This window comes from Marmota marmota, unplaced genomic scaffold (assembly GCF_001458135.2).
Source record: "Marmota marmota marmota unplaced genomic scaffold, marMar, whole genome shotgun sequence".
Taxonomy (NCBI): Eukaryota; Metazoa; Chordata; class Mammalia; order Rodentia; family Sciuridae; genus Marmota; species Marmota marmota.
Window position 1 is genome coordinate 1,467,379 of NW_026000294.1, and position 25,389 is coordinate 1,492,767.

Here is a 25,389-nt window from a genome sequence, read left to right on the forward strand (position 1 = left end):
AAAAAAAAAAAAAAAAAAAGACAAAGGACTTCTTAAGTACATATTTCTCTGAAGAAGATATCCAAGAGGCTCAAAGCACATGAAGAGATGCTTGATATCTTTATCAGGGAAATGCAAATTAATCCTACACTTCACATCCACTAGGATGGCTAAAATCAAAGTCAGATAATAACAAGTGTTGATGAGGGTGTGAAGAAATTGTAACCTTGCTGGTAGAAATGTAAAATGGTGCAGCTACTTTGGAAGACACTCTGACAGTTAATCAAATCATTAAGCAGAATTACCAGGGCTGGGAGTGTAGCTCAGTAGTAGATCTTGCACCTACCATACACAGGAACCTCAGTTCAATCGCCAGCACTAGACAGACTCTAGAACAGGAGCCCCCGTGTTTCTCCTTTGGGATTGCAGGCATAGCCCACATCTGGCTCCCAGCCCTTTAGAAACATTTATTTCTTTTCAAAAAAACAAAGCAATAAAACTTCTTTTTCCTTTTTCTCAAAAAAAAAAAAAATTTCCCAGCACCAAAATAAAGACGAATAAACAGTTACCATGTGACCCAGAATTTCTTTTTTTTTCCTTCTTTTTAGTGTGTGTGTGTGTGTGTGTGTGTGTGTGTAGAGGTATTGGAGATTGAACCCAGAGCCATATGTATGCTAGGCAAGCATTCTACTACTGAGCAAAATTCTCAGCCCTGATTCAGCATTCATACTTCTAGTTATCTGCCCAAGGTGATTGAAAATGTATGTTCACACAAAAACTTGTACATGAATGTTTACAGCAACATTATTCATAATACCCCAAAGGTGGAAACAACTCAAAATGCACAACTGATGAATGGGTAAAGAAAATAAGTAGTTAACTTCAATGTTTATAGCAGCACAATTCACAATAGCTAAACTGCGGAACCAATCTAGATGCCCTGCAGTAGATGAATGGATAAAGAAAATGTGGTATATATACACAATGGAATATTATTCAGCATTAAAAGAGAATAAAATCGTGGCATTTGCAGGTAAATGGATGGAATTAGAGAACATAATGCTAAGTGAAGTTAGCCTATCCAAAAAACCAAATGCTGAATGATGTCTCCAATTTAAGGATGCTGATTCATAATATGCTGAGGGGGGTGGAGGATAGGAGGATTAAATGAACTCTAGATAGGGCAAAGGGGAAGAGAAGAAGGGAGGGGGCATAGAGGTAGGAAAGATAGTGGAATGTGATGGTCATCATTACCCTAAGTACATGTATGAAGACACAAAGGATGTGACTCTACTTTGTGTACAACCAGAGATATGAAAAATTGTGCTCTATATGTGTAATATGAATTGTAATGCATTCTGTCGTCGTATATAACAAATTAAAATTTAAAAAGAAAATAAGGTATATCTATACAATAAAATATTACACAGCCATAAAAGTGAATGAAGTACTGATACATTCTATAATCAGTAGACCCCTGAAAACATTATGCTAAATGAAAGAAACTGATTATATATTATATAATTCCATTTATAGGAAATATCCCCCCAAAAAAATATCCCCCCCCCAAAAAAATTCTATGGGGACAGAAAGTAGAATGATGATTGCTTAAGACTAGGGGAAAAGAAAGGTGTGTGTGTGTGTGTGTGTGTGTGTGTGTGTGAGAGAGAGAGAGAGAGAGAGAGAGAGAGAGAGAGAGAGAGAACTAAATGGTTTAATGGTTTCTTTTTTCTTTATCTTGGTACTGGGGATTGAACCCAGGGGTGCTCTTCCACTGAGCTATATCCACAGGGTATTTTTTAGTTTTTTATTTAGAGACAGAGTCTCAATTATTTGCCCAGACAGCTATATATAATGCTCTCAGTGCTCTCCCCCTGAGCTATATCTCCAGTTTAAGAAACAATATTAACCTAAGTTTTCCCAAAGGATAGTGCCAAAGCAGAAAACCCTATATAGACCTTGGGACCCATATAGTCTCTAGGGTGTGTGAAGCCATCTAGGACATATTGCCTCCAAAGTTGTAAGAGATGTTTAAACAGGACAGAGTAAATGTTAGATTGGAGTGTAGTCATAATCACATTATTATGTCTGACCCCTACCATTGGACTAACTGATGACATGGAGGAACTTGTTTCTTTTAAAAAGAAGATGCAGATTCCTTATCTTTGCCTGCCTTTGTTCCCTTCTTTTTTTGGGGGGTGGGTGGGAGGGTATTGAGTATTGAATTGGACTTTTTACCACTGGGCTATATCCCCAATCCTTTTTATTTTCTATTTTGAGACAGAGTCTTTCTTGTTAAGTTGATGAAGGTCTCTCTGAGTTGCCAAGACTGGTGTACCACCAGGCCCAGTGACTTGTTCCATTCCTATCTCTTTCCTTATTAAGCCTCATATTATAGAAATATTCCTACAATTTGCTGGCCATAGTGGTGCATGCCTGTAATCCCAGTGACTTGGGAGGCTGAGGCAGAAGGATCACAAGTTCAAGGCCAGCTTCAGCAACTTAGCAAGGCCATAAACAACTTAGGGAGATCCTGTCCCCCAAAATAAAAAGTGCTGGGCATAATATAGCTCAGTAGTACAGCACCTCTGGGTTCAATACCCAGTACCAAATAAAAAAAAAAAAGAATGAAAGAAATAGTCCTACAATTTGAGCTCATCTGGGCTTTTCTCTCCCTCCCTTATTCACTCATTCATCAGTTCACCCACTAAATGTTTATTATCTACCAAGGATATTACTAGATGCCAGAGATAGAGATAAATATGATTGGGTCTCTGTTATTGAGAAGCTCACAATCTAGAATTTTCCCAATTTCTTCCTAAACACATTTTTTTCTTTTCTTCATTCTAGGATACAATAGAACACTACAAAATTTTTATTTTTATTTTTATTTTACTTTATTTACTAAATAAAAATCCATGTAGTTGGGTTGGGGTTGTAGCTCAGTGGTTGAGCACTTGCCTTGCATGTGTAAGGCATTGGGTTCAATCCTCAGCACCACATAAAAATAAATAAATAAATAAATAAAACTTATATTTGACATCCAGTAATAATTCTCTAAATAAAGTGTGGTACATACAGCTAATAAGATAATACACACACATTACAATTATGTTGTAGAATATATTGTACAAGATAATTCCAATTTTGTAAAAAATATGCAAGCATTGAAAAAAAAAAAGGACTGGCATAATATACATCAAAAAGAACAGTAGAGGGGCAGGGGTTGTGGCTCAGTGGTAGAGCGCTCACCTAGCACATGTGAGGCCCTGGGTTCAATCCTCAGCACCACATAAAAATGAATACATAAAATAAAGGTATTGTGTCAAACTGCAACTAAAAACATAAATAAAATAAATAAATAAATGGCAGAAGAACCAGGTACAGTGGCACATGCCTGTAATCCCAGTGGCTCAGGAGGTTGATGCAGGAGGATCACAAGTTCAAAGCCAGCCTCAGCAATGGTGAGGTGCTAAGCATCTCAGTGAGACCCTCTCTCTAAATAAAATACAAAATAGGGCTGGGGATGTGGCTCAGTGGTTGAGTAGCCCTGAGTTCAATCCCCAGTACCCTCCCCCACAAAAAATCTATTATTTTGGAGCATTTGTATTATTATTATTATTATTATTATTATTATTATTATTATTACTGGCACCTAGGATTGAACCCAAAGTCATTTTACCACTGAGCTACATTCCCAGCCCAAAATGACAGGGTTTTGCTGCATCGCTAGGGCTAATTTTGAACTTGAAATCCTTCTGCCTCAGCCTCCTGAGTAGCTAGGATTACAGGCGTTCACCATCACTCCCAATTCTTAATTTTTATTTTAATAGACATTTATTTATTTACTTATTTGGTGCTCTGGATCAAATCCGGGCCTTATACGTGCTAAGCAGGTGCTCTACCACTGAGCTAGGCCCCTAGCATAATAGACTTTATTTTTATTTATTTTAGAGTACTTTTAGATTCATTGCTAAATTGGGTAGAAAGTTCACAAAGTTGCCATATATGCCCTTATACTCAGGCACCTCCCTCCCTGCACAAGAGTGGAACATTTGTTACAATCTGTGAATTATTATTGATACATCATTGCTAACATCCATGATTAACCTTAGGGTTTGCTCCTGGTATTGTATATTACATGTGTTTGATAATGTGTACAAATATGTATCCACTATTCTAGTATCCTGGGAAGTAGTTTCACTACTCTAAACCCCTGCATTCCTTGTTATTCATTTTTTTAATGTGATTGTTGGTGACTACATTCATTGTATGGACATAACCAAAATTGATTTAACCAATCCCCTATTATTAGATATTTAGATTATTTCCTTATCTGTTTTATTTTTATTTTGGGGGTGCTACTATTGAACTCAGGGCATTAAGCATACTAGGCAAGCACTCTACCACTGAGCTATTCCTCAGTCCTTATTTATTTCATATTTTGAGACAGGGACTCCCTAAATTGTTCAGGCTAGCCTCTCAATGCTCCCACCTTGGCCTCTGGAATAGCTGAGATTGCAGGCATGCATTATGCTCCCCCCCCTTTTCTCTTTTAAAAATGTGAAAACTAAGACCCTGTAACTAGAAAAGTGACTTGTCCAAAGTCACCTGGCTGAAAAGTAGGCAGTGTTGAGATTAGAAATTTGGTCTTAAGCTACCATACTGCCTCTAGCATTAATAATATACCATTCCCCACCTTCACTTAGGTTGTCTCCCAACTTGAAAGCTAATGACCAGGCATTCAACAACCAGAGTGACCAATTGTCCAAGCATGTGTTGAGGAGGGCAGGCAATACAGTAGAATTCCGTGGCCCAACTGAGATGTAACAAGCAGAAAATGCAAAGGGGCAGTACAAGGATAGAAATAAGCAGAAGGTGGGAGGTGGGTACACAGGATACCAGTTAAGATACAGAGAAAGCTGAATTTAGGAAACCTAAACCCAGGGTGAGAGAAGAACTCTTGCATTTATCTCTACATAGGAGAAAGCAAGATAACCTCAAGGCCATGGGGGAGGTAGGGAAGGATAAGGCTACTGGGAAAGCGACTGAGAAAGGGAGGGTAAACTCCCAAGGATTACAAGGCCAGAAAAGGCTTAGCCTGAAAAGGAAGAAAGGCTAAAGGCACAGAAGCCTAGAATGGACACTGTATTCCAAAGGAACTCCTTTCCCACCTGAGCCTCTAGTATCTCAGCTACTAAATGCTGGGCAGCCCATAGGGCAGGCGTGATAACGTGAGGAGGTGGGTTGTAAAGTATTCTAACTACAATAAAGACTGGGAAAGGATTCCCGCACATATTTTTTTTTTAAGCCAGTAGGCCTAATGCTAGTGGTCCCTACCCTTTCCCCACTTCTCTAGCCTTCACCTCAGCCACACCCACATGCTAAGGACTATCCAGGCGGGGGAGCTTGAGTGTGTTTGCGCGCGTGCGTGCTCGTGCGTCTGGGAGGCAGAGACAGAGACCGAGACAAAAAGAGACAGGGTGAGAGAGAGGGAAAGAGGGAAAGCAAGAGAGAGCGAGTGAGAGAGCGAGAAGAGAGACAGACAGGACGGGAGAGAGAGAGAGAGAGAGAGAGAGAGAGAGGAAAGAAGGAAGGAAGGGAGAGAGCGAGAGCGAGCAGAGCCATCTGCCCTGGTGAGGAAAACTACTCTAGAGATAATGCAGGGAGCTCCTGCAGGAAGACTCAGGGAGGAGATCCCAGAACTTACCCCAAGACCGTTGAGGGAGTGGGGGATGGCTTTACACGACCTGGTTTGGGGGTCGTCAGACAGTAACGGTTACTGCATAGGCGTTGTCACAGAGCCAGACCCATTAACCAGCCCTGGGTGGCTGGAGAGCAAGCTTAAGACACCCCATAACTATGACTCTCAGACTGGTTAGGGGGGCCCTAGGCTGCAGACAAGGGGAGGAGGGGCACGTGAGGGCTGGGTCCCTGCCCCCCCCATCCTCTGCTGTCACTCATTACCCCAACAGTCGCCCAGGGGGCGGGCCCCGGAGAGGTGGGGATGGGGGGAGGGTAATCTTGGCAGGCGCCTGCTGCATGGCGTAGGTAGGGACTGCTGAGGGGGGCGGACGCCGGGGGGGTTGAACACGAGTGGGAAGCGAAGAGAGACACGGGGAGGGGGAGGGGACCGGGAACCATTTGAATGAGAGGAGGGGATCACGGGTAGAGTGGGCTCCAGGAGGTAGGGCGGGCACGGGTGTGACGGGGGCCAGACTCTTGAGCCAGGTAAGGGAAGCAGGTGCGTAGATCGGTGTTTTTTGTGGTTTTAGTGTACTAGGCCCCATGGTGGAAAGGGGGCACCGCCTTCCCCGGGGGCGGGCTTCAGAGCTCCAGAGGCTATCTTTTCCTCCTCAACTAACGGGGCCCCGGGCGGGGGCTCAAGCTCCATCTCCGGTGACTATGCTCCACTCCGTAATTTCCAGGCGGCCACTGGGCTGGGAGTCTCGCGCCGGGGGCCGGCGCTGTCTCGCGAGCCCCCTCCTCGAGCCAGCCAATGGGGTTGGCTGTTGGCGCCGCCCGCCCGCCTGGTGCAGAGCGCTGGGCGCTGCGAGCGGCGCTGCCATTTAAAGGGGCCGCGACCCCTGTCCCGGCTGCTAGGGAGGGAGGTGGAGAAGGAGCGCGGGGCCGTCGCTGTCTGCAGTTCTAGGCTTGTAGCCGTTACACTAACCCTGCCGCAGGTAGGGGTCGGGCCTGATCAAGCCGAACCGAATCTGCAGGCGGGATCTCGCAATAGCCGGGAAGGGGGTCTGAGGAGAGATCGTAGCTCCAAAATGTCTTCCTGTAAATGCCTGAGGTGGGGGGGTGGGCAACAGGAGAAGGGAGAACTGGGGGAGCTGTGGGAAAGGGGGACGGGGCTGAAGAAGTGGGCTACCCTGAAAGGTAACTAAGGGGGAAATGATTGAGGAAGGGCAGTTTGTGGGGGGCGGGGGAAAGGGCTGAGGGGAGGACTGGGGCTACGGCGGGGAGGGGGGGGTTGGGGGCCAGACAGGATGGGTAAGCGGACTGAACTGGGGGGCGACGTGAGAGAGTGAGGGAGGGATAGAAACGTGAGGCGGTGGGGGCGGGAAANCCTGGCGAGTGTGGGCTCAGGGCCAGGGCGGGGAGCGCCACTCCCCACAGAGGGCGCTGTTTGTGGTAGGGGGGGGAGTGGTCATTAGGACTAAAGCCTGTAGAAATGCTAGTTGGTGGGGGGGGGGCTGTTCGTGAGAAATCCAAGTGGATGATGGGGTGTGTCCCAGAGCCTATAGGAGAAGGAATTCTGGCTAAGACCATCTCTACTGCCCTCTTCTACTCCTAATCTGCAGCCCATATCCAGCCATCCTCATGGACCCCAGTGATTTCCCCAGTCCATTTGACCCATTGACCCTGCCAGAGAAGCCCCTGGCTGGAGACCTTCCAGTAGACATGGAATTTGGAGAGGATCTGCTGGAATCCCAGACTGCCCCAACTCGAGGATGGGCACCCCCTGGCCCTTCTCCATCCTCGGGAGCCCTGGACCTGCTTGATACCCCTGCTGGCCTGGAAAAAGACCCTGGAGTAGTCTTGGATGGAGCCACTGAGCTGCTGGGGCTTGGAGGGCTGCTCTATAAAGCTCCCTCCCCCCCAGAGGTGGACCATGGTCCTGAGGGGACCCTTGCTTGGGATTCAGGGGATCAGACCCTAGAGCCTGGACCAGGGGGCCAAACCCCTGAGGTGGTGCCACCTGATCCAGGGGCTGGGGCAAATCCCTCTTCACCAGAGGGGCTGCTAGAGCCTTTGGCTCCAGATTCTCCAATAACCCTGCAACCCCCCCATATTGAAGAGGAAGAGACAACCTCCGTAGCTACCAGGAGAAGGGGCTCCCCTGGGCAAGAGGAGGAGCTTCCCCAAGGGCAACCACAGAGCCCAAATGCCCCCCCTAGCCCTTCAGTGGGAGAGACTCTGGGGGATGGAATCAACAGTTCTCAGACCAAACCTGGGGGCTCTAGCCCCCCTGCACATCCTTCCTTGCCAGGTAGGTTGCCTAATCATCTGGAGAATCAGGGCTGGGAGCGGCAAGGAGGGTGGCTATGTACTTTGGGAAGTAGGGGGGAGGAGGAGGAGGAGGAGAGTGAAGAGATAAGTCTAGGGATATGTGTGGGTAAGGAGTTGGGATTTGGGAGGGAGGGGGTTTCTGGTGAAGAAGATTATAGAAAATAGGGGCTGTGTCAGAGAAATGGGGTGGTTTCATAGAGTGGGATGCAAGGAATGGGTTTTGTAGGAGAGATTCCCTTTTTCTTATCCCAGTAGGCTTTTGGTGCCTGGTTCTTCCTTCAGGATTTGGGGGAGGACAACTGCTTCTTGGTTTGAAGATCATTGCAGCAGTTTGGTTCTAGATGAGAGGGAGTGGGGTTTCTGGGATTGATGAATGATAACTAGGTTCTGGAGCCCCCAACAGCATAGGATTTGAGGGGAATGGTAGAAATATAAGGTCTAGGATCACATCTCTAATAGGGGAGGGATAGCCTAGACCTGAAAGGCTCTAGTTTCTCCTTTGCTTTGCCTAATGGTGTCCTCTCTCCAAGCTGTGACCAGGGTCTTAGGACTTATATAACTACCCAAGTATAGGGGAACCTGCCCATACGTTTATGTTTTATTTTCCTCTTGTTCCCTTTGGGTAGTTTTGGGTTTGGTTTTGTTGGTAAAATATATGTTACCTATATTGCCTCCCCATGATTGAGACAGAGAGCTGATGGGAAGGGGTAGGTTATATTTTTTAATGGAGAATAGCTGCACCCCCCCCTTAGTACAGAGCCTGAGGTAACCCTGAGAGGGGCCCCAAGAAGCCACAGGCACTCTTGAGTTTTCCCTTTCAGTTTTGAATAAGTTCTTCCCCAGGAATGGAGGTGGGGGTTGGGCCAGGGAGGGGGTGGTGAGGGCAGGCTCAAGATTTAGGCTGCTTTCTGCTTCCTTTGCAGGAGATGGCCTGACTGGGAAGGCGAGTGAGAAGCCGCCTGAGAGGGTGAGGGGGGAGGGGATTGGAAGGAGTCTGGTTCCCCCTATAGCTCTGGGAAGGACAGACCCTTCATTTTCCCTCCCAGATGTTGTTCAGTGGAGAGTGTGTATAAGGAGAGTTAGGAGGAGGGAGGGAGCTCTTGTGTCTACTGCTTCTTAAGAAGAAAGTCCTGCCTCCTTTTCTCCCCTCCTCTTAAGGGATGGGCCAAGGGTCCCTACTCTCCCTTCCCCCTCCCTTCTATTGCCCCCCCACTAAACCCTGTACTCCTATTAGCCTGGCTCTGGTGTCAATTTTCCTCCCTCCCATGTTTCCAAGGTACAGAAGAGAAGCGAGCGCGTTAGGAGAGCAGAGCCTCCAAAACCTGAGGTTGTGGATTCCACTGAGAGCAGTGAGTAGGATTTGAGGAAGCGTGACCTGGGGATTCTGGGTGTGGAGAAGAGTGGAAGGTGGGATATGGCAGGGCATCGATCTTCTAGCTCCTGTAGTCCCTCACCATGCAGAGTGTGAAGTGCCTGTCTCCGCTATGGGTTGGCATGGGAACCAGGGGCAGTGGGGGAGATTGAAAACAAGAGCAGTGAGAATGGAGAGTTTCTTGTTTCAGCTATGCCATCCCTGTCCCCAATCTTCTCTCCTGGAGCCCCTCCCTTCCCCTCTCTGGAAGATTACCAAATAACCAAGAATGACAGACACCAGGAGCTTAAGCTACCAAAGGAATGGGAAGTAGGGTATAATGGCCAAAACCGCTGGGGTCCTGGGATCAGGATTGAACTAACTTGGTCTCGTCAGATGGCTAAAGACCTGGTCTGGTAGCCTTTTCTCACTGCTCCCTTCCCTTCCCACTTCCTCAGTTCCAGTGTCAGATGAGGATTCTGATGCCATGGTTGATGACCCCAATGATGAGGACTTTGTGCCATTCCGGCCCCGGCGCTCTCCTCGCATGTCCCTACGCTCAAGTGTGTCACAGAGGGCTGGGCGCTCTTCTGTGGGCACCAAGATGACTTGTGCACATTGCCGGACACCACTGCAGAAGGGGCAGACAGCCTATCAGCGCAAAGGGCTGCCTCAGCTCTTCTGCTCTTCATCTTGTCTCACCACTTTCTCTAAGAAACCCTCGGGCAAAAAAACCTGTACCTTCTGCAAGAAGTGCGTGAGGGTCCTAAGGTGTGGTGGGGGGAGGGTCGAGGCAGAAGTAGTGGGATCAGACAGAGATTGGCAAGAACCAAGCAGGATGGCCCTGGAAGAGAGCAATTTTAGGGAGAGGGTCAGACAACATTTTGCTCTGGTCATCAATCCCAGATGAGTAGAAAGCTGGTAAAGTGAGGGTGGTCCTGAGTGAATTTTCAAACCTGTTCCCACCTCTAGGGAGATCTGGAATACCAGGGATTCGGTCGTGGCGCAGACTGGTTCAGGAGGTTCTTTCCATGAGTTCTGCACATCTGTCTGTCTCTCCCTGTATGAGGCCCAGCAGCAGCGCCCAATTCCCCAATCTGGGGATCCTGCAGATGCCACTCGCTGCAGCATATGCCAGAAGACTGGAGAGGTGAGGATACTCAGTGGGGGCTGATTTGCAGAGTCTGGCCATCCCTGACCTGCCCCTTCAATTCTGGGGCTTTGGGGGCCAGACCCTGTGGAAAAGGGGAGTGGGGAGGAAAGGCAGCCATCATGAGGGAGCATATTCAAGGATAGAGCTATTCCAGGATGTATGCAGCTGGCCGGCCTTGCTTCCCAGGACCTCACCATCAAGTCGGCAGCCTGATGTACAGGTTGGGGGGTCCCTGGGCCCACTGTCTGCTGTGAAGGTCTAGGGTGAGGTGGGAGGCTATCCTTGTATTGGGGTGGGCGGTAGTAGCCAGAACTCTGCTCAGGGTGTGTGTGTGTGTGTGTATGTGGCAGGTCCTGCATGAGGTCAGCAATGGCAGCGTGGTGCATCGGCTCTGCAGCGATTCTTGCTTCTCCAAATTCCGAGCCAACAAGGGACTGAAAACCAACTGTTGTGACCAGTGTGGGGCTTATATCTACACCAAGACCGGGAGCCCTGGCCCCGAGCTCCTCTTCCACGAGGGCCAGCAAAAGCGGTTCTGCAACACAACGTGCTTGGGGGCATACAAGAAGGTGGGGCCGAGGGAGTAGTGCATTAGAGGGCTGTGGAAGGGGGTGTGGTCCTTGGGTGATAAATAAAGGTGCCTGATGGGTCGAGGGCTGGGACAAATAAAACAAATAAAGGGGGTTTCAATTGTATCTGTTATGTTTTATTTTTGAAGCTGGCTGGTGGACACACAGGTCTTTGTTATATCATCATCTATACTTTTTTGTATGCCTGAAATATCCATGTTTAAAAATTTAAAAAATAAAAGCGAAGGGACAAATCCAGCCTCAGCCTCTCCTTCCCCATCCTCACAGAAAAACACACGTGTGTACCCATGTGTCTGGTGCAAGACCCTGTGTAAGAACTTTGAGATGCTATCACATGTGGATCGTAATGGCAAGACCAGCTTGTTCTGTTCCCTGTGCTGTACCACTTCTTACAAAGTGAAGCAGGCAGGGCTCACTGGTAGGTGCAAAGCCCTCTTCTCTGAGACCCCTGCTGGCCTTCCTTCTACCTCCCATACTCCCCTCTTCTAAAGTAATCCCTGCTGCCCAACCTCAGCCCCAACCACATCTTCCCATGGATTTTCTGTTCCGTCTTTGCACTGCCTTACACCTCCTGTGTGCTCTTTCTATCTCTCACACACTCTCTCTGTCTCTTTCTTTTTCTCTCTTTCTCTCTATGCCCCAGGCCCTCCCCGACCCTGCAGCTTCTGCCGCCGCAGCCTCTCTGACCCCTGTTACTACAACAAGGTTGACCGCACAGTCTACCAGTTCTGCAGCCCCAGCTGCTGGACCAAGTTCCAGGTACTCCAGACCCTAGACCAGGGATAAAGGGTGTGGCAACAGAGAGAGGGTAGGAGAATTGGGGTAGGTAGGCCTGGGCAGAGAAGAACAAGCCTGACTCCTCTCCCGACCAGCACCACACACATCTTGCCCCTCCCTTACTTGTCTTCCTTCCCTCCAGCGCACAAGCCCTGAGGGGGGCATTCACCTGAGCTGTCACTACTGCCACAGCCTCTTCAGTGGCAAGCCTGAGGTCTTGGACTGGCAGGTAAGACCCCCCCTACCCCCACCCACATCTTGCCACACATCTGAAGGGGTATTTCTGCTGGGCTCCTGCCAAGTTCAGTTGTCACAGTTGTGCCCTCCCTGCCTTGTGCCCCCACCTCAGGAGCAGGTGTTCCAGTTCTGCTGCCGTGATTGCTGTGAGGACTTCAAGCGGCTTCGGGGTGTGGTGTCCCAGTGCGAGCACTGCCGGCAGGAGAAACTCCTGCATGAGAAACTCCGATTCAGTGGAGTAGAAAAGAGCTTCTGCAGTGAAGGTAAGGAAGTGAAGAATGGACAGAGCCACGGCCACGGGAAATGACAGAAAAAGGAGCAAAGCTTACGAAGTAGGCAGAGCCTTCTGCTCAGGTTGCTCTACCCTATCTATTTTAAGGCTTTGGGCACAAGAGGTTGTTTAGAAGAGGTTTGGGGTGTAGCACCTTGAAAAGGTTGGTTCTCATGCCTGTGCCTTATCTCTGTGTCTCTGAACTCTTTGTTCTTCCCCTCTTCCCAGGTTGTGTGCTGCTGTACAAACAGGACTTCACTAAGAAGCTGGGCTTGTGCTGCATCACTTGTACTTACTGCTCCCAGACCTGCCAGCGTGGAGTCACTGAGCAACTGGATGGCAGCACCTGGGACTTCTGCAGTGAGGACTGTAAAAGCAAGTACCTGCTATGGTACTGCAAGGTAAGGAGGATCAGCATGTCAGAAAGGAGGGGGAGAAGAGAGCAGGGGTCATGGATTGTGGTACTAACATCAGAGCGAGGCTAGATCTCCAGGGAAGGGAGCCAGTCTCCAGTCTCCAAGGTGGTCCAGTCTCCAAGGGGAGGAGCAGGGCTTATCCCAGGGGAGAGGGCCCAGCACATTTTAGAGAAGCAGGTCTGACCATCCTGTCAACGCCCTCAGGCTGCCCGATGCCATGCCTGTAAGCGCCAGGGGAAGCTGCTGGAGACCATCCACTGGCGTGGGCAGATCCGTCATTTCTGCAACCAACAGTGTCTGCTGCGCTTCTACAGCCAGCAGAACCAACCCAACTTGGATACCCAAAGTGGGCCTGAGAGCCTCCTGAACAGTGAGTCCCGGGCAGGGGGCACACTGTTAGAACTGGCCTGGGCTCTTCTAATCTTAGGCCCAGCCCTTTCTTCTTCCTATGTTGTATTCACCTCATCCGTGGCCAGAGCTACAATTACTATGCTTTTTAGCCTCCAGACCCTCCAGGTACCAGGGGGAGTCTTGTTTAAATCTTCTTGGAGTGACAATCTACTCATTTTTTTAATAAGGGTTATATATTTTAAAGAGTGGGTACCTACCTAGGTAGGATGGGGCATGTGGAGGTTGTGGTTAATTTTCAGAGAAAAGGAAGTATCAGCATAAGCTCTGCATTTATTTCTTTGTTTGTTTGTTTTGGTACTGATGATTAAACCCAGGGGCGCTTTACCATTGATCTACATCCCCAACCCTTTTTATTTATTTATTTTTTTTATTTTGAGACAAGGTGTTGCTAAAGTGCTTACAGCCTCACTAAATTGCTGAGGCTGGCCTTGAACTTGCGATCATCCTGCCTCTGCCTCCTGAGCTACTGGGATTACAGGCATGCACCACCATGCCCAGCAAGCTCTGCATTTAATGATACCCAAAACTGTTACTATTTCTAGAATGTTACCTTGTTCCTTCTGCCGCTCCATGGATACCAAACTCCTGAGGGCCATATAAATGGAAGATCTCAAACTGTGGAGTTTTGGGGAAAATACAGTGTCTTCTTCTTAGTAGCTAGGAGCAATGAATCTTGTTGGCTGCCATTGCCAGGGCCCAGAGAAGACTAGACCTGGGTTGGCAAGCAGGGGAAATCCTAGACTTCCCATTTCTATTTGATATGCCTCTTAATGAAACTCTCCTGGAGCAGGGGTAAGGAAAACGAGAGCTAGTTCCTCCAATGAGAGCATTCTTTTTTTTTTTTTTTCTGATCTACAGGTCAGTCTTCTGAGTCAAAGCCCCAGACACCCTCTCAAACCAAAGTGGAGAACAGCAACACAGTGAGGACCCCAGAGGAAAATGGGAATTTGGGCAAGGTCAGGGCAAAAGCCAAGGGGGAGGATAATCTCTAAAGGAGGGTACCGTAGTTGGTGGCACTAATGTTCTTGTCTCCACAGATCCCTGCAAAGACCCGATCAGCTCCAACTGCTCCCACCCCTCCTCCCCCCCACCCCCCCAGCAACACCCCGCAAAAACAAAGCTGCCATGTGTAAACCGCTAATGCAGAACCGTGGAGTTTCCTGCAAGGTGGAGATGAAGTCCAAAGGGAGTCAAACAGGTGAGCCAGGGTACCTAGATGCCACAGGCTATATTTCAGAGTCCTAGGCCACCAGACCTATGCCCACAAGCTGATTTAGGGCATTTCTTGGGTAGCCAAAAGATCATACATATGGTTGTCCTAGAATCAGAGTTGTCTCAGCCTTTGGTTCAAGAGCAGTTTTGTGACATTGAATACATGTTAGAGCTTTTGGGGGTGATGGGCTAATATAAGGTCTTTGGTCCATTGTGACCCATTTAGCCAGGACTCTGAGAAGATCCCTTTTTTGTTAGCAGAAGAGTGGAAGCCGCAGGTGATTGTGCTGCCCATTCCAGTGCCCATCTTTGTGCCAGTGCCTATGCATCTGTACTGCCAGAAAGTCCCAGTGCCTTTCTCGATGCCTATCCCAGTAAGTTTTCCTGCCCTTTCTAGCTAGGTCCTCCTTTACCCTTCCAGGATTGAGACCATCCCTTTCCCTTACTCTTTTTTTTTAATTTATTTTTTAGTTGTAGTTGGACACAATACCTTTACTTTGTTTATTTGTTTTTATGTGGTGCTGAGGATCGAACCCAGGGCCTCTCACGTTCTAGGCGAGCGCTCTACTGCTGAGCCACAACCCCAGCCCTCCCTTACTCTTTATCAATTTTCCTGCTTATCTGCTGATATGGTTCTTGGCATTTAGTTGGGATTTGTGCCCCCAGGTGCCTGTGCCCATGTTCTTGCCCACTACCTTGGAGAGCACAGACAAGATTGTGGAGACCATTGAGGAGCTGAAGGTGAAGATCCCTTCCAACCCCTTGGAGGCTGACATTTTGGCTATGGCAGAAATGATTGCAGAGGCTGAGGAGTTAGACAAGGCTTCATCTGACCTTTGTGGTATGCTATGGATGGCGGCTATGCCAGAGACAGGGTGCTACCAATCTGTCTGTTTAAGGGGGTGGAGGGTGATGATCTTGGTGCCAAATCGAATGGGGAGTGCATTTGGGAGCAGCCCCTGAAAGCCTGTGAAGGTGCTGGGCAGGAGATGCAGTGGCTGAGCCAACTTCTTTGTCTCCCAGATCTTGTGAGCAACCAGAGCGCAGAGGGACTTCTGGAAGACTGTGACCTGTTTGGACCAGCCCGTGATGATGTCCTGGCCATGGCTGTCAAGATGGCCAATGTCTTAGATGAGCCTGGGCAAGACTTGGAGGCAGACTTCCCCAAGAGTGAGTAGGATTTAAGGTTGTGCCCACTGAGTATTAGAACATCCATGCCATCAGGAAAGGACCCTAAATAGTGATCATTGTGACCCTAAGGCAGAAGGTTCTTCCAGGGAGTAGTATCCAAAATAGAAGGGTAAAACAGGTATACTGTTTTTAGACTTCCAGTCTTATTTTTTAAACATTTATGTTTTTTCTTTAGTTAAAAATAATTGTGATTTTACCATTTTATCATCTTCATTTCAAGGCTCTACAGTTCAGTATTGTTAAGTATATTCACACTGCTGTGAATGTTTGTGTCTGGCACTTTTGTATCTTAATCATATTTTTGCTGGTTCCTGTCTAGTCCAATAAAGCTGTATAAGAGGCTCATCTTTCGTGTATGACTAAAAAAAAATAAAAATAAAAAAGAGGCTCATCTTGAGTCAAATGGGCAAGTAGCAGAGGTAATGTGGGAGGACTATAGGGTTGAGTTCTTAAGAAATTGATTTTTTCTTTCCCTTCTAATAGATCCTTTGGACATTAACCCCAGTGTAGACTTCCTCTTTGATTGTGGCCTAGTGGGGCCTGAGGATGTTTCTACTGAACAAGACCTTCCCCGAACCATGAGGAAGGTAAGACTGGGGCTACTGTATCTACAAAGGGAGAATGGAGGCCCAAAGGGAAGGGCTGCTTTCATAGCCAAGACAGCAACCTTACTTTGACCTTCCTAACCTCCTTTTTCCAATACTAGACATACTAAGGTAAAACAAACTTTGTTCTTCCAAGTTCACAAGATTATTAAATCTGTTTTGGAGCTCTGTGCCATGGAAGCTTTCTGTATTCTTACATCAGCCCCGCCATCCCCAGTGGTAAACACTGTCCTGATTAGCTTCCGTGGTGCTCCTAGCCTTAACTCTGTTACCATGCTTCTTTCTCTTCCCCTCCAGGGTCAAAAGCGACTGGTGCTTTCTGAAAGCTGTTCCCGGGACTCCATGAGTAGCCAACCTAGTTGTACTGGTCTCAATTATTCATATGGTGTCAATGCTTGGAAATGCTGGGTACAGTCAAAATACGCCAATGGAGAAACCAGCAAGGGTGATGAGTTACGCTTTGGCCGTAAGTACCCAGGAGAGGAAGGGAGAATGGAGAATAGGAGAAGGGAATAGGGAAAGAGGCTATACCTGTGATTCAGCTCAAGATGTCTATGAGTGATAAGGGTGTGATCGCTTAAGGTTGCCTTGTGAAGATGGGGAAGAGTTGTTGATTAAAGGGAGATGCTGTCTAGGTTCAAGGCTAAGGGCTCTTTGTAATTGGTGGGTTTGTTCAGGAGCTCATATGACTAAAGGGTTAATGGTGGTGGACCTAAGTGAAATACTCAATGTGGCATTTTCTTAATTCCATCCACCTCCACCTTGTATCACTGCAGCCAAACCTATGCGTATCAAAGAGGATATTCTTGCCTGCTCAGCTGCTGAGCTCAACTATGGACTAGCCCAATTTGTGAGAGAAATCACTCGACCCAACGGTGAACGATATGAACCTGACAGTATCTACTATCTATGTCTTGGAATCCAGCAGGTACCCCTCACATGCTGCCTCATTTCCCATCACTCAATACAGCAGGCAGGGTCTTACTAGAACTGTTTCTAGCCCCATCCTTGACATTTTTCTCCTATCCCAAACAGGCAGCTTGCCTTTAACCTTCTATGACAAATAAGACACAAGATGTCAGTATTGTTGTAAAATCAGAGCTCGATTCCAGGACCATTGGTCAAGAAACAGTTTTCATTGCTCTCTGGGTCCCCTTTGCAATCCTTGAACCCATTCTCAGACGAGAGGAATGGATAGGACAGGGTTCCTACCTAAGTGGGGGGTAATGTTTAACTCCCACTGGGAGAGATCAGCCATGTATTAGCTGAAAAGGGGGTCTGGGCTTCTGAGGAACATCTCAAACCCTCCTCTTCTAGCAAAGCCTCGGTACTTCAGAGATGAAGGGACACCTGGGGGAAAGCACTCTGGGTCATCTAACCAAGCAGCTCTTTCCCATCCTCTCCTAATTATCAAGGACACCACGCCTGGGGCTACAGCATCATTGTCTTGCCACTAGGACCTACAGTCTGGCTTAATGTCTGTCTGTTTTTTTTTCCCTGCAGTACTTGCTGGAAAATAACCGAATGGTGAACATTTTCACGGATCTTTATTACCTGACTTTCGTTCAAGAACTCAACAAGTCTTTGAGCACCTGGCAGCCCACACTTCTCCCCAACAGTAAGGGACAGGATCGGTAGCAACCTTACTCCTGTCTTCTCTTCCTCCAATGCATCACTCAAAGAGTCCTGTGCTCTCTGGCCTGCCACTCTTCTCAAAGGATCTGAGGGCAGAAGCATGTAGCTGTTTTGTCTCAGGGTTTAGAGCTGGAGGAGCAGGACCCCCCTGCTCTTGAACATGAGGAGAGAATCAAGACTTAGGTGTGAGCCTAGGAGTTTTGAGGTCAGCCTGAGGAGCATAGACCCTCAAAAAGAAAAAAAAAATGACAAGTCTCAGGTCTGAAGAATTATATATAGGACTAATAAAAAATGGCCTGGTTTTGGGTGATAAGTAAAGAAAGAAAGAAAGATGTTGTGGGGACTACTTGAGGTTTTATATCTACCTGCCTACAACTTGAGGGTGATGAGAGAAGCTCCAAATGCAGGTGGAAATAGTATAAAATATGCCCAGACCTACCATGTATTATAGCTGAGTGTCAGGGTTTTATATACAAATGAGAGGCATGCAGTAAGTATGCATGCCCAGGACCTTGGGTTGGAAGAAGCGGTCGGGTTTGGAAAGTTAATTCTCCTTACCTGGCCTCTCCCCTTGCCCATTGCAGATACGGTATTCTCCCGAGTAGAGGAAGAACACCTTTGGGAGTGCAAGCAGCTTGGGGTCTACTCGCCCTTTGTCCTTCTCAACACCCTCATGTTCTTCAACACTAAGTTTTTTGGGCTGCAGACAGCTGAGGAACACATGCAGCTCTCTTTCACCAATGTGGTACGACAGTCCCGCAAATGTACCACTCCTCGGGGCACCACCAAGGTGGTGAGCATCCGCTACTATGCCCCAGTCCGCCAGAGGAAAGGACGAGGTATGAGACTGTCCCCTCCTTTGCTTTTGCCCCTTCTCTGCTTTTCCCTGCCATGTCCCACCACACTTGCTGGACTGGCCTTTGCCGCTGACTTTCCTCTCCTTCCATTCCTGGGTTTGTATAAAAGGTAAGAATAGCTGGGTGCAGTAGTGCAAACTTGTAATCTCAGCAGAAGGAGGATCTCAGGTTCAAAGCCAACCTGGGCAACTTAGCAAGACCCTGTCTCAAAATAAAAATGAAAAAGGGCTAGGGATGTTGCTCAATGGTGGACCATTTGCCTAGTATGTGTGAGCCCTAGGTTCAGTCCCCATTACTGCAAAAAAAGAAGAAGAAAAAGCCTGGCACAGTGGCACATGCCTATAATCCTAGTGACTTGGGTGGCAGAGGCAGGAGAATTCCAAATTTGAGATCAGCTTGGGCAACTTAGCAAGACCCTGTTTCAAAATAAAAAAATATTGAGGATATAGCTCAGTGGCAAATGCCCTAATACTTAGTACCAGAAAGGAAGGAAGAAAGGAAAGAAAGAAGATAGCTAGCTAATCCTTCTAGATGATGGGCAGTAGCTGTTACATAAACAGGAGCTCACTCAGCTGCTTGTTCCCCACCTTTCCTCATTTTAAGGCAGTTTACTTGCCCTTTTTTGGGGGAGGGTGTGGTGGATAAGTAGGAGGAGGTGCCCTTAGAGAGTAAATAACAGGCTTTCTGTGATTCAGAAGCTACATCTTCCTTCACATTTTTCCCTGGAATTCTGTCCCATCCTTAGCACAGCTCCCAAGGTCCCTTCTCTAGATCTGAACCTCTGCTGGACTCTAATGTACAGGGGCTTGGGGCCATGATGGTTTTGCTGTCCTGGAAGGCAAGCCTAACCTTGCAACAGGGTCTTTTTAAATCAGTTTGTTTGTATAACTTGTGAGATCACCTCTTCAAGATGTCAACTGGAGGAGATCATAAAAAGACATTTTGACAGCAAGAATTAGGGAGGCTGCAGAGCAATACCCCTACAGGATGTTTAGTTGGTATGGAGAGACTGGCTGACTCTTTTTCCTGCCCTTTTTTTTTCCAGTGCTGAGGTAGAACCCAGGGCCTTGTGCATGCTAGGCAAGTGCTCTACCAATAAGCTACATTCTAGCCCCTTTTTTCTTTCTCTTTCTGTTTCTTTTCTTTTTTCCTTATGGTACTATGATTGAACTCAGGGTCTTTTGCTCGCTTAGTGGTAGACCACTAAGCCATATCCCTGGCTCCCTTGCTTACTTTCTCTTTCTCTTCTCCCTTTTTGTTGTGTGTGATACTGGGAATTGAACCCAGAGCTTCATGCATGCTAGGCAAGTGCTCTACCACTGAGCTACAACCCCAGCACCCCTCCACTTTATTTCCTTATGAGACTATATTTTGTATCCTGAGGTTTTCTGCTTTTGTCCTAGGCTGTGTTCTGGGAAGTGCTCATTGAGCATGTGCTCTTAATGAGTCTAAGTCATTTCCCTCTATAGACACAGGTCCTGGGAAACGAAAGAGAGAAGATGAAGCCCCTATCTTAGAGCAACGTGAGAACCGCATGAATCCCCTCCGCTGCCCTGTGAAGTTCTATGAATTCTATCTCTCAAAATGGTAAGTTGGTGGGTTTGCAGGCATGTGGACCCAAGGGATGTACTTTGCCTTGGCACTAATCTTCTGTTCTCCCACTCCCACCATTGTAGTCCTGAAAGCCTCCGAACTCGCAATGATGTGTTCTACCTGCAACCTGAACGGTCCTGTATTGCCGAGTCACCTCTCTGGTATTCTGTGATCCCTATGGACCGCAGCATGTTGGAGAGCATGCTCAATCGCATCCTGGCTGTGCGTGAGATATATGAGGAATTGGGTCGTCCTGGGGAGGAAGACCTGGACTGAGTCTATGTGCCACCTGTATTCATCTTTCATATCAATGTCTGTCCTGTGGTCACGTCTCACAGGGTGACTGGCCCAGGAAACAATGCTACTCATTTTGAAGGGCCCTGACTGCCCCTTTCTACTCACCCATTCTCTTCCTTTCCTAGGAACCCCTGGCTTTTACCTTCTTCTATACCACTTGACAACCACTGCGTTCCAATCTTCTGTACTCAGGGGCTAGACCCCCAGTGATGGGCAAAATCTAGTTAGCCCATTTTCTTTTTGCTTCAGAGTAAAACCTTTCTTCTGGGGCCAGACTCTGGTGGAGTGTTAATAGCTCTGGTGATCCTGTTGGCTTTGGGTTTCCTGACCCATCTGTGTTGGTGAAGCCCCTTGTTCCTAGGTCTAACCTAGGGAAGAACTCAGCTACCTTCTCTGCCCTGTGCCCACTCCACTCCCTTCTCCCTCTTCCCCAGTACCACACAAAAGGGTCTTGTCTGAAAGGTGTGAAAGAAATGATAAAAGTAATGAGGGGACCATTTACCCAAAACACAGAGCTTAGACACTGTTCCCCTCCCATAAGAGATAATTGGATGTTGGCACCCTCTCACCACTGTGTTCCCCGCCCTACCCTGGCAAGCACCAATCCATGGTGCTACAATTTCTAAAGAGATCCAAATGCTTTCTTTTCCTCAAAGGCAGAGAATGACTCTAAGTATGGGGAGCAGACTCCTTTTGTGCAGACTCCTGTCCCCTTGGTTTATGTGTTTGTCTCTCTCTGCCATCTTAGGTTGGCATGAGCCATGGTGTCAACATGCTTAGCCCCTCTGTAACTGACTCCCTTTAGTTCTATGGACAGAGCTCTCAAGGCAAAAACTACCTTCTGACTTGGATTGAGGCTGGGTTCCCCCTCTTGTTCTCTCTCCATCTTAAGAGCCAGGCCAAGCCTTTGGGGGACTGGGTCATGCAAGATAGGGTCTGTGGTCACAATACTGGTGAGGAGTTGTAGGCATGGGGCCTGCCCTTATTGCTTACATCTTCTCTTTTCCCCATCTTGATTTTGTAGGCCCAGAAAACTATTAGTGTCTGGCAAAGGGAATACCCAGCTCTTTCCCTGTTGGCTTTGCTGTTCCCCAGACTCCTTTTTGTGTTTTTATAACTGTCACCAGTTTAGCCACTGTTTAAATTGTATATATTGTTCTGAGGCGCCTGGCCTGTCCCTTCAGTGAGCCATGCCCGCCCTTGTGTTGTAGTGAGAAGCTGTTGTCACAACTAACCTTCTGTCTCTGGAATTGTTTGTTTCAAATAAAGAGTTAAAATTGTCTTTTGCCTTTTATGGGGAAGGGAGAGGTGTCTGGAGGGGTGAGGGATATAGAAGAGCAATGCTGTGAAACTTCAGATCTCTCAAAATGTAAAGAAGTCAGGTGTCCCACCTCAGTTTGAGAATCACTCTATCCACTTCATTGAAAGAATCTACTAGAAATATGATCCTTTTTATAAGTTTCCAAACACTTTCTGGGCACACTGGTGCACACCTGTGGTCCCAGTGACTCAGGAAGCTGAGGCAGGAGGATTGCAAGTTCCAGGACAGCCTCAGCAATTTAGCAAGACACTGTCTCAAAAAATAAAATGAATTGAGGGGTGCTGGGGTTGTGGCTTAGTGGTAGAGCAGTTGCCTAGCATATGTGAGGCACTGGGGTTCGATTCTCAGCACCACATAAAAATAAAATAAAGATCCATGGACAACTAAAAAAAACCATTAAAAAATAGGTTGAGGGTATAGCTCAGTGGTAGATCACCCCTGGTTTAATCCCTAGTAACAAAAAGTTTCCAAATACTTAAGAAAAAAATGTGTTCAATAGCCATCTGTTAAGTATTGCCTAGGTTTAAAAACCTATATTACAGGCTTCAGAAAAGACCCAAGATTAATTAGACTAGTTTCTTGTGCCAAGTAGGTTTCGAGGCTAGAGGAGAGACTGACAAGTACAGTCATAACATAGACAAATGAAGGAAATGCTTTTTAAAATTTTTTTTAAATTTAGTTGTAGATGGACACAATATCTTTATTTTGTTTTATCTGTTTTTATGTAGTGCTGAGGATTGAACCCAGTGTCTCACACATGCAAGGTAAGTGCTCTACCACTAAGCCACAAGCCCAGCTCTAAATGAAGGAAAAATTTTTATGGGAGAGCAGAGGACCAGGAACTGATTTCAATTTTACAGTGAGGTTCATTGAGGGAGGTAGCATTTGATCTGGAACTCAAAGAAAAGGTAGGAGGAATTGGGAGACCACAGCTGTAAGGTGGGAAGTACAAGGTTGAGATTTTCCCACCAGGAAATGGTAGGTTCAGACCTGTTCCTTCAGGAAGAAGATACCTAGAACAATAGGATTAATGGAGGGGGCAGGCCTGAAGGCTTACAGAAAGGTAGAAGGGGTGTGGCTAAGATCCTGGGGGCCTCTATAGGAACTGTGGGGATAGGGAAGAGGTGGATTCAAAGTAAATTTTAGATTTTAAGCCTTTTTTCAGACATTTTGAAAGTAAAACTTACATGATTTGATGAATGCTAGGGAGTGAGCCTTGGCAGAGAGGGAAGAATTGAGTATGAAGCCCAGATTTCTAGCCTTGAAGACAGGGAGAATGAGATACCCTTAATCAAAATGGGAAAACGGGGCAGGTTTTTTTTTTCCTTTGTTATTTGTATTTGTTGTTGCGGGTAAAAAGAGGTTGGTAATAATGTTGGGGTTCTGCCAGGCACAGTGGTGCACACCTGTAATTCCAGCAGCTTGGGAGGCTGAGATAGGAGGAACATAAGTTCAACTCAGCCTTAGCAAGGCCCTAAGCAACTTAATGAGAACCTGCCTCAAAATAAAAAAAAATAAAATATAATAAAAGGACTGGGGATGTAGCTCAGCAGTAAATTGCCCCTGGGTTGAATCTCCAGTATGAAAAAAAATAACACCCAATTAGTGGGCCATGCAACATGACAGAGCAGAAAGACCACTCAAATATGAGCTTCTAGTCATAGCTCTGCCATGGAAATGGGAAAGCCTAACTTTTTAAGCTTCTCCTAAAAAATGGGTTCATATGGGCTGGAGCTGGAGCTCAGTGGCAGAGACCACTTGCCTAGCATGTGTGAGGCACTAGGCTCCATCCTTAGCACCACATAAAAATAACTAAAATAATTGTTCTAAAAAAAATTTTAAAAAAGGACTTGGTATGTGGCTCAGAGGTACAGTGCTTACCTAGAATGCACAGGCCCTGGGTTCCATTTTCAGTACCTCAAAAAAAAAAAGAAGTTTGGGTATGAAGGCTTAGAAGAGAGATGAGGTGTCAGTTTAGAGTCATTTTCAGGGCTCAGGATATAGTTAATGTATGTAATATGAAAGAACAAATAATGGAAGATCGAGGATATAGCTTAGTTGTAGGTGTAGACGACAGAAATAGTTAGGTATACCTTAGCATGCATCAGGCTGCTAGGTCATCTGCAAAGAACTTCTAACTGAAGTTCTAGTAGTAAATAAGGTCACTTGAGGAGAGTGAAGAGAAAAGAGCACCAAAAAATGGTACTATGGGGAATATTTACGGTTAATCAGAGAAGGAACTGAAAGAGAGACTAGAACAGTAGGAAGAAGACCCAAATCTGCAAGATGTCAAAGGTATAATCATGAGATGAAATCTGTCCTCACAGGCCAAGGTGAAGTCTATTAAGTGTGTGTGTGTGTGTGTGTGTGTGTGTGATGTGTTTTGCTTGGGATTAAACCCTTAATCTTGCAAACTCTAAGCATGCACTCTACCATAGAATCTGTTAAATTTCCTTTCTCCTACACCAACAACAGGACTCAAAGCTATTCTCTTCTTTTTGCTTCCTTCCACTGTTGGAACAGAAAAGAACCTAATGTGATTTGTTCAACTAAATTTCAACTCTGTGCCCAGCCTTGTGCTAGTCACTATGGATAGATAAATGATAAATAAGAGCTTGGTTTAGGTTCTTTTATTTTCCTTTTTGTACCAGAGATGGAATCCAGGGGTGCTTAACCTCTGAGCCACATCTCCAGCCCCTTTTTATTTTTTTTATTTTGAGACAGATCTCACAAAGTTGCTTAGGGCCTCGCTGAGTTGCTGAGGCTGGCTTTGAATTTGCAATCCTTCTGCCTCAGCCTCCCAAGCCACTGGGATTACAGTTATGTGCCACTGCAGCAGGTTTGGGGTAGGCTCTTTTTAAAAAATATGTTTTTTAGTTGTAGGTGGGCACAATACCTTTATTTTTTATTTATTCATATGTGGTACTGAGGATTGAACCCAGTGCCTCACACGCACTAGATGTGTGCTCTACCACTGAGCCACAACCCCAGTCCCTTGAGGTAGGCTCTTGAGGAGTCCCTGCTCTGATAGGAAAGACTAGGGATAGGACTAGGGTGAGGCAACCAAGATACCTATGGGTGTAAAAAGAAGGCAGTTAACCTGACATGGTGACCCACACCTGTAATCCCAGTGACTTGGGAGGCTGAGACAGGAGGACCACAAGTTCAAAGCCATTTTCAACAACTTAGTGACGCCCTGTCTCAAAATAAAAAATAAAAAGAGATGGGGATGTGGCTCAGTGGTTAAATGCCCCTGAGCTTAATCCCTGCTGCCAACAAAAGGCATTTACTCTCAGTGTTACATAAGTTCAGAGCTGGCTTTCATATGACCTCAAGAGCAAATAAATCCTTCAATTTTATACTCTAGGTGTCTCATTTACCTCATCCATGTTCTGACTCTGGAAAGACTCACATGTCAATAAAATAGCCAGGGCAGAATGTTAATTGTTTCTCATTGTCTCCCAGAAAACCTAG

General features: G+C 46.8%; 2 protein-coding genes across 2 annotated transcripts in view; one reads left to right on the forward strand and one right to left on the reverse strand.

Moving 5' to 3' along the window:
- The window catches only part of Nono (non-POU domain containing octamer binding), a 25,084-nt gene extending 19,061 nt beyond the window's left edge, over positions 1-6,023 (reverse strand). The window contains exons 1-2 of the mRNA XM_048797230.1: positions 5,947-6,023; positions 5,690-5,729 (exon numbers count right to left, since the gene is read on the reverse strand). Coding sequence (XP_048653187.1) covers positions 5,690-5,729; positions 5,947-6,023 — 117 coding nt within the window. The remainder of the gene's footprint in view (positions 1-5,689; positions 5,730-5,946) is intronic.
- A 472-nt stretch (positions 6,024-6,495) lies between these two features.
- On the forward strand, positions 6,496-21,874 carry Zmym3 (zinc finger MYM-type containing 3). Its single transcript, XM_015501631.2, is given in 26 exon segments — positions 6,496-6,662; positions 7,290-7,978; positions 8,922-8,965; positions 9,275-9,347; positions 9,808-10,102; positions 10,322-10,499; positions 10,853-11,071; positions 11,360-11,510; positions 11,736-11,851; positions 12,012-12,098; positions 12,219-12,369; positions 12,606-12,778; positions 12,998-13,163; positions 14,063-14,160; positions 14,242-14,286; positions 14,288-14,402; positions 14,678-14,790; positions 15,083-15,257; positions 15,440-15,586; positions 16,091-16,194; positions 16,510-16,678; positions 16,989-17,140; positions 17,716-17,830; positions 18,432-18,686; positions 20,174-20,291; positions 20,381-21,874. Coding segments are annotated over 25 exon segments (4,122 nt in total). The 5' UTR covers positions 6,496-6,662; positions 7,290-7,308; the 3' UTR covers positions 20,574-21,874.
- The last annotated feature ends 3,515 nt before the right edge of the window (positions 21,875-25,389 follow it).